We start from the raw sequence: 14,437 nt of genomic DNA on the forward strand, positions 1-14,437 counted from the left end.
GAAGACCTTGCAGTGCCAAAGATCCAATGGCATTTGTTAAGGAGAGAGATTAACACAGAATACTTTGGTTGTGTGGATTATTTTGGAACACTGTTTATTCTTTATAAAATTCCAGGGTGAGGGTCTGACTCAGTTTTAAGAGTAAAAAATAAAAGTTACTTCACAATTGGCATCATGTGCACCAAATTTAAATATAGACTGAATTTTTATTCCTAGTTTATAAACCCCTTAACATTTGAGTTTATATGGAAACATGAACTATCTTCATTATACCTGCACTGCTGGGCTCTGCTAGAATATTAAGAGATAATGAAAAATGTAATTCATGATACACCTAGGCCCCAATTAAAAAATTAAGTATGTGCTTAATGAGCATGTTGTGAATATTTCCATTACTTTAATGAACATTGATTTCAGTCCCCAGTTCCAGGGCCTGATCCAAGGCATACTGAAGTTAGTAGAAATATTTCCATTGACTTCAATGGGTCTGGATCAGGCTCACTGTGCTCTCCTGAATAAGAATAAACTTCAGTTCTTAAGTGCTTTCCTGAATTGGGGCCCAACATATTATAGTGATAGGCATCTTTGAGATGTTTCAGCTCTCTTCCCCTAGTCCTTCGTGAGACTCTGCATTGGTCAGAAGCCTGTTCCCACATGGAAATGGAAAATGGTGGAAGGGTCTGCCCATGTGGAGTTTTTTGCAGAATCAAAGCCCAAGTAAAACCCAAGACGGATAGATATGAGTCAAATACATCTTTTCATTATCTATAAATTAGAGAAAGAGAATTCCATCCTGCTATAACAGACCTCCTTTCATGTTTCACAATGGCTATACATTTTACTCATTCTGCTTTGTATGGTAGGTAATTCAAGATAAAAAGGATTTGCTTTGTACAGTAAATACGTGTTTCTGGTCCAGTGTCCTATTTACCATGCCTTTTGAGACTACCATCAGAAGAACAGTCACGTAAACAAAATATTGGAAAGTTTTAAAGATTATTCTCAAATGTGCATTTATAGTTGGAGTAACAAATATATTCAGGTGATATATTCTAAATGATAAGAACAGAGGATAATGAGTTACTAATATACAAATTAAGACCAAATTAAAGAATAAATGAAAAAAAAAAATAGAGGAGTGGGAAAAGGAGGAGGATGGGGTAGGGGAGCGAAAAGTGATAGGGAGGTCATGATTAATCCAAAAATGGTTCTAGTTTTATTCCATTTATTATAGGTAAGGAAAGTTCCTCATAATTATTTTTCACTTTAATTGTCACAAAGTGACCCTTCAAATGTAAACTCATACTTAAACAGGAACTTGCATGATAGGGTCCCAAAAAACTGCTGACCAGATATCCTCAAACAATCAAAAATGTATATATGTGCCAAGATAGGTAGGTGAGCCAATATTAGTGTTACTGATCAGCTTATTACACCTACAAGTTGTACACACAGCTAGCCTATGGATCCACATGCTCTTATTACAGTTAACTCATCTTCCCTTTCTCCCCAACTACAATTGTTTCATCCACCCCTATAGCTTTTAGACGATAAGTCCTTTGAGGCAGTTACTGTCTTGTCTTTTGCTAATTGTTTATACAGCACCCAGCATGATGGGGTCCTGACCTAGTTGAGGCATCAAGAAGCTATTGTAATATCAAAACATTGATGATAGTGGTGATGAGGATGAGGTTGATGATAGTAATAAAGGAATTTGTCTTAAATTAAGACACTGGGAGTGTCATACTGCATTGCAATTTCCAGATGAGGATGGACTGAAGAAAGTTGTTCTTTTGTTTGTAAAATTGGTCTGTGTGTTTAGTGAACTTACGAAAATATCACATCATTTGCAACGTGATTATAAATAGAACCGCACTCTTTTGGTGATGTTCTCACCAACATGAATTGTGTTTTTCCCCTTAGATTTGCTAAATTGGAGCCTGGGTATTGGACATATCTAATTATTGCATTCCTAAAATCGTCAGCCCTGTTGTCATTGTTTCTAAATTAATGCTGTGAGAACAAAGTTATGTTATGCTACAATACTTGTTCAGTAGGGTATGTACAATCTAGTAAAATGATTGTCTAATCCATATTCCCTCGGATTCCAATTTATAGTAAAATCCTTATTTCTTTAAATAATCCTTTCCAGTGAACAAAATCAATGCAACAAAATCAAGGCCCTTCTTATCATTCAAAACTATTTTCTTTTATTTCTTATTAGGACCTCATGCTTTGAACTCACACATTTATTTCTTTTAATCCAACTGATACCGATCCTGGGAGTACAAAAATTGAACTCAGTTGTCACTAATGGTCAAGCAGTATTTGGTATACAACACTGACATGAAGTTAATTTGCAACAAGACACATTACAGTACCTATCAGTTCAGCAGATTTGAATGTCATGTACATTAACTGCATACTCAACAATAAATCTTTGAATTTACAGATGTGCATGATAAAAGCCATCACCAAGTCAGAGAAATATTACCCCATATGAAAACTGTTAATTTCACAAGCCATCCACATATCTGATGCTACCTTGAACCAGGCAATGTCACATGTAGTAGCATGTGACCGGCCTTGCTACAGATACATAACCCCAAACCTCTGAAAAGTTTTAAGGATCAATGACATATTGAAAGATGAGAAGTCTCCTATTCTTTCCTGTATGTCCGCACACAGTGGGGAGAGTTCAGATTGTGTAGCATGCTCTCCCCCTTTCAGAGGCTTGTCTTGCTATTCTTTCCACATCCATATCAATTCCTGCTGTGCTCCTACCACAGATTTCATACTGTAATCTGAGCAGGGTTGGACTTGGTCTGTACTCAGGTGGAGGCCTCCAGATATAATCAAAATGCTGCAAAAATGTTTTTAAAGGATTCAGCAGGTGATGTTCTTCCCTCTTACAGAACCAGAACCCCAGTATGAGGTCATGGGTTCAGTGCTTCTGGAGGTATCCATTGAATATTTGGCTAGGGGCCTGGAACCCCTACATTCCAATCACAACTCGCCACTAACTCTCTGTGTCACAGACCCCATTGTAAAAAAAGGAAGTAATTATTGTACTTACCTATCTCACAGGAGCGTTGAGAGGATTATTTATGTAATTATTGTTAGTGCTTTGAAAATGTCAAGTGTTATATACCAGGAGTGCAAAGAATTATTATTTTTATTATGACTGTTCCTCCTCTCAGATCCTTCATTTAAATAATGTCCGATGTAAGAAGGATTTTGAACTTCACCCACACAGTGCTGCTCCAGCAGACTGTTATACTTGTTCTAGCTGAATGAACATTTGGTTCTGAGCCAGCAGACCTATAACGATCTCCAAAATTGATTTTTTCAACAATTTTTGTTTTTCTCTGAAAAATTAAAATGAATATAGTATTTTTCCCCTACATCTAGTTTTGAATCATAGAATCATCTAAACCTTGAATGAGTTATAATCAATATTTTGTATATATATTTAGTACATATATATAAAATATACATAAGTGCATCTTTTTTTCTTTGACAGTTGATGAAGGTTGTGAATGAAATGTGTCCAAATATCACGAGAATTTACAACATTGGAAAAAGCCACCAAGGACTAAAGCTGTATGCTGTTGAGATCTCAGACAACCCAGGAGAACACGAAGTTGGTTAGGACGATATTCTGATTAAATCTATTTCAGGAGGGTTTTATTTTATTTTTTTAATTCCACACGTCTGCAGCAATTATCGCTGAAGAAACTTAAGTTCACTGCAGCAGTGATTTTGAATGTGTGTGGGAGGAACTTCAGCGTTATATTTCTAATAGGAGAAGAAAAGATTGAACATAAATAGAAGACATTATGGGAGTGGGATCCAATTAATTAATGCTTATGGGTTATAGTATTTACTGATTTTAAAAAAATAGAGTGGATTTTAGTGCAGTGGAATGTGGTTGGCTTACAGCCCTCAAGACTGAAGTTTCGTGTTTATCTATAGAATATGTGTACCACAAGTACAGGCAGCTCAAATTTCCCTCCGTTGCCTCACTAATGTGTCTCAGCTGAGTTCTGGGCGTAGTGTCTGGTGGTGAAACTGTAGTTCAATCTATAGACCCATTCTGTCTCTCAATTGAGAATACCAACAAGGATGCTGATATGATGGTGGGACTGGTATGTAGAGGGGAAGAAGCTTCAGCTTACAAAAAGGATGTAGCAATGCACATGATGGGGAGCTGTGCATCACATGCTGTGTGCATCACAGTGCTGCCCCTCAGTTGAAGAAACTGCACAATGCCATTTACAGTCAAGGTCTAGCTGTACCCAAGTGGCATGGTCTAGCTCTGTGATCTGGACTGAGATCACCAAGTTATGTCACATAAGCCACTGAAGGCTTTAACATTGTAATGAATATCAGCTATCACTGACCAGTCACTTTGGCTGAACTTGGACCAAGGCAAAAGGTTCCATAGCATAGTATGGAACTACTTACCCATTCAGTCCATTTAGCCTTCATGGACTACATCCACAACCAGTGTTCCACAAATGCCCATGTAATAATTATGAGTGTGTCTATTTCCCCGGGCAGAATCTAGCATTTAGATGGGAAATTACAACACACAAATGGTTGCAACCTCAAATATTGCAAGCATATTTGTGGAGGCCACTTGAAAAATCTAGCCAATGGTCTTCATATGCAGTATGTGCACTCCTTCTTAATTCATTAAGTGGCAGTTTAGTTCCATATTTCCTAGTCCAGTGACATTCTGAAGGATAGAATTATTCCAAACACTACCAATGAGATACAGAGAGAACCCCCTTCTCCCACTATGTGCCTGTGAAGGAAGAATTTGGTTCCTAGGTATAATAGTCTACAGTATTTTTTGTTAGTGGTATACATGGTTAAAGGGGAGTTGAATACATCCTGTCAGAACTATGCAGTAAAGGACAACAAATATTGTGGCATTTAATAAAACCTTGCCAAATAAGTATGAATCATTGTTTTAGATGAATGAAAGAGTGCCTGAGGTCAGACGTATTCTACAGTCAGCAAGAGACCCTGTATTATCTATCCTTTATTTATGGAGAGATTTGTCATGTTATCTTTTAAAAGCATAGATCTTTTAAAATGGTGTTCCATATCAGTTTTTTACTGTAATTGGAAAATACAAAATAATGTAATTTAATTTTGCACCATGTTTTTCAATGGAAAATGTATCCCAAATGCTTTACATGGTTGCTATAGATACTACCAATACGTAATTAAGTTATGGATAGGAGCAATGGGAAAGAGAAATTAAGTGGTATAGGTAAGTTAGAAAAGATACATTTTTTCAGCTGAGATATATTTATTTTGGGGGCTGACCCAATCCCTGATGAAGCCAGTGGAAAGGCTCCCATTGACTCCAATAGGTGTTGGGTTGCATCCTTGGTTTGCTCCACTAACTACATTCCTGTCCTATTTGTTTTCAACAGGTGAACCAGAATTTCGCTACATTGCGGGGGCTCATGGGAACGAGGTGCTTGGACGTGAGCTAATGCTTTTGTTAATGCAATTTATGTGCCAGGAATATCTGGCTGGGAACCCACGCATTACACGCCTCATTGAGGACACCAGAATTCATCTCCTTCCTTCAATCAACCCAGATGGATATGAGATGGCATATGAAGTGGTAATGTGACTGTCAACATTACTAGCAATTATCTTATTCATAGTAGATTGGTAAAATATGCTCCCATTATCATGATTTTTTAAAAAATGACAAATTTGGATGTAATCAAAATGAACAAAGCCAATAAAGCAACACTTCAAAAGGAAAAGCAGAACCCACTGAGATAATATATTCAGTAAAAACTGGAGTGAACGGTGTTCCAGATGATCTCAGTTGCTGTGAGGGCACGTAGGGAAAGAGGCTGCCTGTAGGATAGCCAGGACACACACACCATATAGAGTAGTGTAGTTCAATATGAACGCCTTCAATTGAATTTGGAAACCTAATGGTAGTCAGTGCTGTCTATAGCTCACATGTGTGATGTATACAACATGAGAAGCACAGCTAAGCAAACAAACAGCTGCAATCTACAGCAGTTGAAAGTTCAGACTGCTCTTTAAGTGCAGCCCAGTGGAGAGTGCATTGCAATCCTTTAATGTGGAAGGAACAAAGGCTTGGAGAATTGTGATATCCACATCCAAGTGGAAAAATTGCATGCCCCCTGATCAGGTACAGATGGAAAAAGCTATCAGGGTTACTCAGTAGATGCCAAGAATCCAAAAGGACCCAATGTTTGTAAATCTCAGTCTAAACATACAAATGTTCCCCCTCCATAAACCTGTCACCTCTACCATATCATCTGGGAATTTTCCTTCATGCCTATTCTTTGTCTTGTTCCAAATAACTGTTCTTTTTATATTTTTAATTTGAATGGGTACTAGATGATGACAACTTTTCTTCTGGTTCTGAACTTATATGACAAACATCAAGGTCAAAACCCATGACAATTCATGAAAGCCAAAAATATGTTTATGAAATTTTGAGTAATGACAATGAAATAATATGAGTGAAACTAGTAAAATGAAATTGTTGAGATAGATATGCCAGTTAAATATTATGGAATTTAATTTCATTCACTTTGGGGAGGAGTTTATAGCTAATAGTTAATAAATGACAATGATCTTATTTTAATATAGCATCTTTCATTTCAAAGGATCCCAAAATGCTTTATAACCTTTACTGATTCCATATAGACTTGTGGATAATTGTGTGAGTATGTGTATCTTTAACACAGTGGGCCAGATCCTTAACCTCTGCTAAGGTTGCTTTGTGCTCTTGGAGTGACACAAAGAAATCTTAAACTGGCCATAAAAGGGCTACTGAAGATTTCCCAATATAGTCAACTTTATACCACTTTCTCTAGCGTGGAGGGAACATGTCAGGGGCAGGATGGGACTTTGATGTAGCACATAGCCTCGTCCAATCAAGTAATCCCTGTGCAGCTTCCAGCTGTTGTAATTTAGAGCAGTCCTTAGTCCACTACAATTAGAATGCATTCTCCTGCCAGAGAAGTACAGTCACTCTGGGGATAAAATTCAGTACAGACAACAACACTCCATAGCACTACCAGCCAGATATTGAAGAATAGAGTAGTTTATCCAGTTGAAATTTGAGCAGAAAGATTAGGCAGACAGAATATAATTCCCAATGCTAGAATTAGATAGCAAACACCCATTCTCCAAAAGAGTTCATAGATTCATAGATTCATAGATTCTAGGACTGGAAGGGACCTCGAGAGGTCATCGAGTCCAGTCCCCTGCCCGCATGGCAGGACCAAATACTGCCTAGACCATCCCTAATAGACATTTATCTAACCTACTCTTAAATATCTCCAGAGACGGAGATTCCACAACCTCCCTAGTCAATTTGTTCCAGTGTTTAACCACCCTGACAGTTAGGAACTTTTTCCTAATGTCCAATCTAGACCTCCCTTGCTGCAGTTTAAACCCATTGTTTCTGGTTCTATCCTTAGAGGCTAAGGTGAACAAGTTCTCTCCCTCCTCCTTATGACACCCTTTTATATACCTGAAAACTGCTATCATGTCCCCTCTCAGTCTTCTCTTTTCCAAACTAAACAAACCCAGTTCTTTCAGCCTTCCTTCATAGGTCATGTTCTCAAGACCTTTAATCATTCTTGTTGCTCTTCTTTGGACCCTTTCCAGTTTCTCCACATCTTTTTTAAAATGCGGCGCCCAGAACTGGACACAATACTCCAGCTGAGGCCTAACCAGAGCAGAGTAGAGCGGAAGAATGACTTCTCGTGTCTTGCTCACAACACAATTCATTGGGATCCTACGTAGCTACAAACATTTAAGACCTTGAATTTATATTTTTACAGAAAGATGCATGCAGCTATTCAATGTAATACAAGCTTGATTGGTGAGAACACAGTGAATGATTTGAAAATTTTGTTACAGGGTTCGGAATTAGGAGGCTGGTCTTTAGGAAGATGGACTCAGGGTGGCATTGACATCAACAATAATTTCCCTGATTTAAATACCATGCTTTGGGAAGCTGAAGATAGGAAGAAGTTTCAGAGAAAAGTCCCAAATCATCATATTCCAATTCCAGAATGGTACCTTTCTGAAAATGCTACAGTAAGTACAAATAGCTCCAGAGAGAAAGGGAGAGACAAAAGAAGGGTGGGGTGAACTAGGGATGAAACCTCATGAGATATTTGTATAAAAGCTTTTAAGAACCTATATCTTATTCAGAAACTTAAATCAGGAAGAGAGATGGTGAATGATAGACTATATTAGTACATATAACAGTGCATATTAAAACTTATATTCTCCCCCCCCCCCCCGCCTGACTTACATTAACTTCATTTTTTTTAAATAATGAGAATTATTGTAATTATATTAAGTTTGTGGGTATTTGTTTGTATCTCTTGGCCTCTTTTTTGTGTATTTTGGAGAGACTGAGTTTTCCATCATTTTAACTAGACTACAAGACTAGTGATCAGGCAAATTTCCCCTAGGTTTCTTACTGAATTTTCCTTTAAAAAACGAAAACAAAACAAAAAAACAAAAATCTCTTAACAGATCAGACTCCATCTTATATGCAAAACCATCTCAATGACCTGTGTTAATTGCACATATTGCAGAGACATTAAGTCATTTCTGAATGTCTTACTTTAACAGTGGCCAATATTTCGAATGGCTGAATATAGCCATCTTGAGATGCAATGAGAGGAAGGCACTTAACCCTTGTGAACTCTGTGTGATTTAGAAATATTTTCATACTTAAGCCTCTTTGGTTTGCAAATTCTTTCATTTCCATTGACACGAATGGGAGCAGAGGCAGGGCCTTGGCTGCTGCTACAGAGTGAATGCACTCTCACTTCTGAACTGGCTGTTTACCAGTTTGGCACCCCTGCATAAGGTTGAGCAATATGAAGGCTGTATTTTATACTGGTTGTTAGTTGCCTCAAGATATACAGCCAGTGGTCACAAGGATGCAGGGAAGCCCTTTCCCTTTCTCACTCCCTTTGTGCTAGCTACAGGGAAAAGGGTGACACAGGAATTGCAAGGCTCTGTGCTAACAGAGGATCCCCTTGTATTCAGATGATCCTCCCATTGCCAGCTATGCTGGCTTTAGGGTCATTTTGCACCAGTGGCTTAGCATTAAGTGACCAATGTGCAGCTGAAGATTGAGGCCATAGTTTTTAAGTGATGGGAGCTTTTCAGCTAAATCCTCATATATTGCTTTAGTTTTAATATCACACAATAGAATATGGACAGAATTAAAGAAGGAACAAAATCAAAAGCTTGACTCTGAACTTCTTTGAATTCCTGAGAGTTTGGGTTCAAATCCCTGGCTCTCATTCTACTCTCTATAGTTCAAGATACAAAATCCAAATGGCCGTTTTCCAAATTCTGGTGCAGAAGCAGCCAGCTTTTCATGAAAAATAAGTGATTCTTCCAAAAATTTGGCCTGAGATGGTAAAAATTTCATAAGAAAGGGGAACTTTTCAAGATTTTCATCATTTTGCTCCAAAATTGTATGAATTCAACTCATGGGATTTCAGGTCTATTGAATTAAAATCTGAACCCAAACCCTAGTTCTGATTTGGCTTCAGACTGTATGTTAAACCTAATGCATAATTGAATACCATCTCTTTGGTTTCTGTCCAAATAAGTGAGGACTACTGAATTTCACACCCCTCAATGAAGCTGTTGTTTCCCATCTAGGTGGCAGTTGAGACTCGAGCAGTGATAGCATGGATGGAAAAAAATCCATTTGTACTGGGTGGCAATTTACAAGGAGGAGAACTGGTTGTTGCATACCCATATGATATGGTCAGGTCAACATGGAAAACTCAGGAGCACACACCTACCCCTGATGACCATGTATTTCGGTGGTTGGCATATTCATATGCCTCCACTCACCGACTAATGACAGATGCCAGAAGGCGAGTGTGCCATACAGAGGATTTCCAGAAGGAAGATGGGACTGTTAATGGGGCCTCATGGCATACAGTTGCTGGAAGTAAGTCTCTGAAGAAACTTTGCCTACGATTCATTGTAGAACAAGTGTGTTAAATGCTATAACACTGTAATTTTATGGTACTTGTCACACAATTCATGGCAGGTAAACACCTACACTGAGAGAAGAATATACCTTAATGAAATTTGCCATTTTGCATTTCATAAGATGTTCATGGATTGACAGAGAGCTGTCAAAATTTCCTTGCAAATACCTCATTTACTGATGATGTTTTCCAAAGGTGTGCATGTCATACCTTATTTATTAAACACATTTAAAAGTTGTCTGTCACAAGAGAGCCACATCAAGTGTCATACGGTCCATTCCAAAATTAAAATTGATCCAAAAGAACGAGCCAGACCAAGACAGGAAGGAACCTGCCAACCTTAAGCATGTCACTCCACCAACAAAATATCCCATTGCCTTACAAAAGATGGAGGAAAAGAGTAGCAGCAAATGCCACAGTCAAAGGAGTAGCCCCAAAATGGTCAATGAAGAAATCAGCGAACAATTCCAGTGGCCCTCTGTTGAGAAAGTCCTAGGCTTCAACTTGGTCAGTGCTCGTTGAATTTAGGAGCAGATCTACCCCAGCTGGCACTAGCTGCAAGGTAGAAACATACAGGAAATGATGTTCAAGTACTACTGCCATATTTTATAAAGGACTTTATCTATTATACTAAAACACTGAATTGCACACATGGGCATTTCAGCAGATGGAAGAAAACACAAACTGAATGAGTCATGCCCATATCCCTTGCTTCTATCAAATGGAGCAAGAGAGAAATTGCACTATGCAGTGGTTGCGGCCTATGGATCAGTTTTAAGGGAAGATTAGGAGCCCATACAATAGTAATTGGCCTCAATCACTATTTGGGTGTGCTCTTACATACCCAGTCAGATTCTTAGCAGGTTACACTCCATTGATGTTCCAGCCTCCTGCCCAAAATCTTCATTTCTAAAGCAATGAGTTCTCTGTAGCGTTAATGTGTGAGGGCTGTGGATGTCTGTATGTCATTTCTTAAATGGCATTAAGTATGACAACAATAACAACTGGAAATAGACACAAGTATAGGAGTACTTGAGACACCTTAGAGACTAACAAATTTATTAGAGCATAAGCTTTCGTGGGCTACTGCCCACTTCTTTGGATGCATATAGAATGGAACATATATTGAGGAGATATATATACACACATACAGAGAGCATGAACAGGTGGGAGTTGTCTTACCAACTCTGAGAGGCCAATTAAGTAAGAGAAAAAATTTTTTGAGTTGATAATCAAGCTAGCCGAGTACAGACAGTTTGATAAGAAGTGTGAGAATACTTACAAGGGGAGATAGATTCAATGTTTGTAATGGCTCAGCCATTCCCAGTCCTTATTCAATCCTGAGTTGATTGTATCTAGTTTGCATATCAATTCCAGCTCAGCAGTCTCTCGTTGGAGTCTGTTTTTGAAGTTTTTCTGTTGTAAGATAGCCACCCGCAGGTCTGTCATTGAATGGCCAGACAGGTTAAAGTGTTCTCCCACTGGTTTTTGAGTATTATGATTCCTGATGTCAGATTTGTGTCCATTAATTCTTTTGCGTAGAGACTGTCCGGTTTGGCCAATGTACATGGCAGAGGGGCATTGCTGGCACATGATGGCATATATCACATTGGTAGATGTGCAGGTGAACGAGTCCCTGATGGTATGGCTGATGTGATTAGGTCCTATGATGATGTCACTTGAATAGATATGTGGACAGAGTTGGCATTGGGCTTTGTTACAAGGATAGGTTCCTGGGTCAGTGTTTTTGTTCAGTGATGTGTGGTTGCTGGTGAGTATTTGCTTTAGGTTGGGGGGTTGTCTGTGTAAGCGAGGACAGGTCTGTCTCCCAAGATCTGTGAGAGTGAGGGATCATCTTTCAGAATAGGTTGTAGATCTCTGATGATGCACTGGAGAGGTTTTAGTTGGGGGCTGAAGGTGACAGCTAGTGGTGTTCTGTTATTTTCTTTGTTGGGCCTGTCTTGTAGAAGGTGACTTCTGGGTACTTGTCTGGCTCTGTCAATCTGTTTTTTCACTTCAGCAGGTGGGTACTGTAGTTTTAAGAATGCTTGATAGAGATCTTGTAGGTGCTTGTCTCTATCTGAGGGATTGGAGAAAATGCGGTTATATCTTAGAGCTTGGCTGTAGACAATGGATCGTGTGGTGTATCCTGGATGGAAGCTGGAGGCATGTAGTTAAGTGTCGCGGTCAGTAGGTTTCCAGTATAGGGTGGTATTTATGTGACCATCGCTTATTAGCACAGTAGTGTCCAGGAAATGGACCGCTGTGTGGATTGATCTAGGCTGAGGTTGATGGTGGGATGGAAATTATTGAAATCATGATGGAATTCCTCAAGGGCTTCTTTTCCATGGGTCCAGATGATGAAGATGTCATCAATGTAGCGCAAGTAGAGTAGGGGCGTTAGGGGACGAGAGCTAAGGAAGCGTTGTTCTAAGTCAGCCATAAAAATGTTGGCATACTGTGGGGCCATGCGGGTACCCATAGCAGTGCCGGTGACTTGAAGGTATATATTGTCCCCAAATGTGAAATAGCTGTGGGTGAGGACAAAGTCACAAAGTTCAGCCACCAGGTTAGCTGTGACATTATCGGGGATACTGTTCCTGATAGTTTGTAGTCCATCTTTCTGTGGAATATTGGTGTAGAGGGCTTCTACGTCCATAGTGGCCAGGATGGTGTTTTCTGGAAGATCACCGATAGATTGTAGTTTCCTCAGGAAGTCAGTGGTGTCTCGAAGATAGCTGGGAGTGCTGGTAGCGTAGGGTCTGAGGAGAGAGTCCACATAACCAGACAAGCCTGATGTTAGGGTGCCAATGCCTGAGATGATGGGGCATCCAGGATTTCCAGGTTTATGGATCTTGGGTAGCAAATAGAATACCCCTGGTCAGGGTTCTAGGCATGTGTCTGACAGATTTGTTCCTGTGCTTTGTCAGGGAGTTTTTTTTAGCAGATGGTGTAGTTTCTTTAGGTAATCCTCAGTGGGATCAGAGGATAATGGTCTGTAGAATGTGGTGTTAGAGAGCTGTCTAGCAGCCTCTTGGTCATATTCCAATTTATTCATGATGACGACAGCACCTCCTTTGTCAGCCTTTTTGATTACGATGTCAGGGTTGTTTCTGAGGCTGTAGATGGTGTTATGTTCAGCATGGCTGAGGTTATGGGGCAAGTGATGTTGCTTTTCCACAATTTCAGCCTTTGCACGTTGACGGAAACGTGCAAAGCCATTACAAACATTGAATCTATTTCCCCTTGTAAGTATTCTCACACTTCTTATCAAACTGTCTGTACTGGGCTAGCTTGATTATTACTTCAAAAAAAATTTTCTCTTACTTAATTGGCCTCTCAGAGTTGGTAAGACAACTCCCACCTGTTCATGCTCTCTGTATGTGTGTATATATATCTCCTCAATATATGTTCCACTCTATATGCATCCGAAGAAGTGGGCAGTAGCCCACGAAAGCTTATGCTCTAATAAATTTGTTAGTCTCTAAGGTGCCACAAGTACTCCTGTTCTTTTTGCGGATACAGACTAACACGGCTGCTACTCTGAGACACAAGTATGTGGTTTTACGTGTCATTTTCTTTATTAGAGCTCTTAGTCTTGCTTGTTATGTACAGCCATGCTCACTGTATAAACAGTTTCAAGTATTGGAAGCCACTTTTGTTGCTTTCACATTGGATCAGGCAAAGTTTAATTTTGGCTGGCACCGAAGCCAAGCAGAAACTTATTGCACTTTAAAATATGTTTTACTATGTTAAAAACAACTGCAGAAATTCAGGGGAAGAGATGTTGAACTGTCCACATCACAGAAACAGTTCCTGCAGATAAGTGTCCATGCATTATGCAAATTCTGAAAACTTGGAAAGTTGACTGCCTAATTATTGAATTTGACTTTAATGTTCTTAAATGCTGTATAAACCTGATTATGAATCGATACAACAAAGATAAGGCTGTGTATCACTAACAGCTGTAGCATTAATTAACTGGCTACAGCATAGACGCTGAGTAGTATATGATTTCTTAGTAGCAATTATATGTTGAATTTGGTTCATTGAATTTGTTTTTTTCCTATATGATGCTTCACACTATTTTTAATCTGTTTTCTGGTGTTATAATGAAGTCTCTGGGTTTGTTTTGTGGGGAGATTACTAAAATATTTTTTCTAGTTTTCTTCTTTACACCCATACCATTGGACTGGGATTCAGGAGACCTGGGTTCTATTCAAAGCTCTGTCATTTCCTGTTGGGTGACTTTGGGCAAGTCATTGCCATTCTGTGTGCCTCAGTTTCCCCATCTGTAAACTGGGAATAAGGATACCTCCTTTGCAAAGCACTTTGAACTCTGGCGATGAAAAGCACTATATGGGAGTTAGGTATTT

General features: G+C 39.1%; 1 protein-coding gene across 1 annotated transcript in view; it reads left to right on the forward strand.

Moving 5' to 3' along the window:
* CPXM2 (carboxypeptidase X, M14 family member 2) overlaps nt 1-14,437 on the forward strand; it is a 116,046-nt gene that overhangs the window by 85,112 nt on the left and 16,497 nt on the right. The window contains exons 8-11 of the mRNA XM_054036032.1: nt 3,524-3,647; nt 5,451-5,647; nt 7,945-8,124; nt 9,721-10,018. Coding sequence (XP_053892007.1) covers nt 3,524-3,647; nt 5,451-5,647; nt 7,945-8,124; nt 9,721-10,018 — 799 coding nt within the window. The remainder of the gene's footprint in view (nt 1-3,523; nt 3,648-5,450; nt 5,648-7,944; nt 8,125-9,720; nt 10,019-14,437) is intronic.

The sequence above is a fragment of the Malaclemys terrapin genome, chromosome 7, assembly GCF_027887155.1.
Source record: "Malaclemys terrapin pileata isolate rMalTer1 chromosome 7, rMalTer1.hap1, whole genome shotgun sequence".
Classification (NCBI taxonomy): Eukaryota; Metazoa; Chordata; order Testudines; family Emydidae; genus Malaclemys; species Malaclemys terrapin.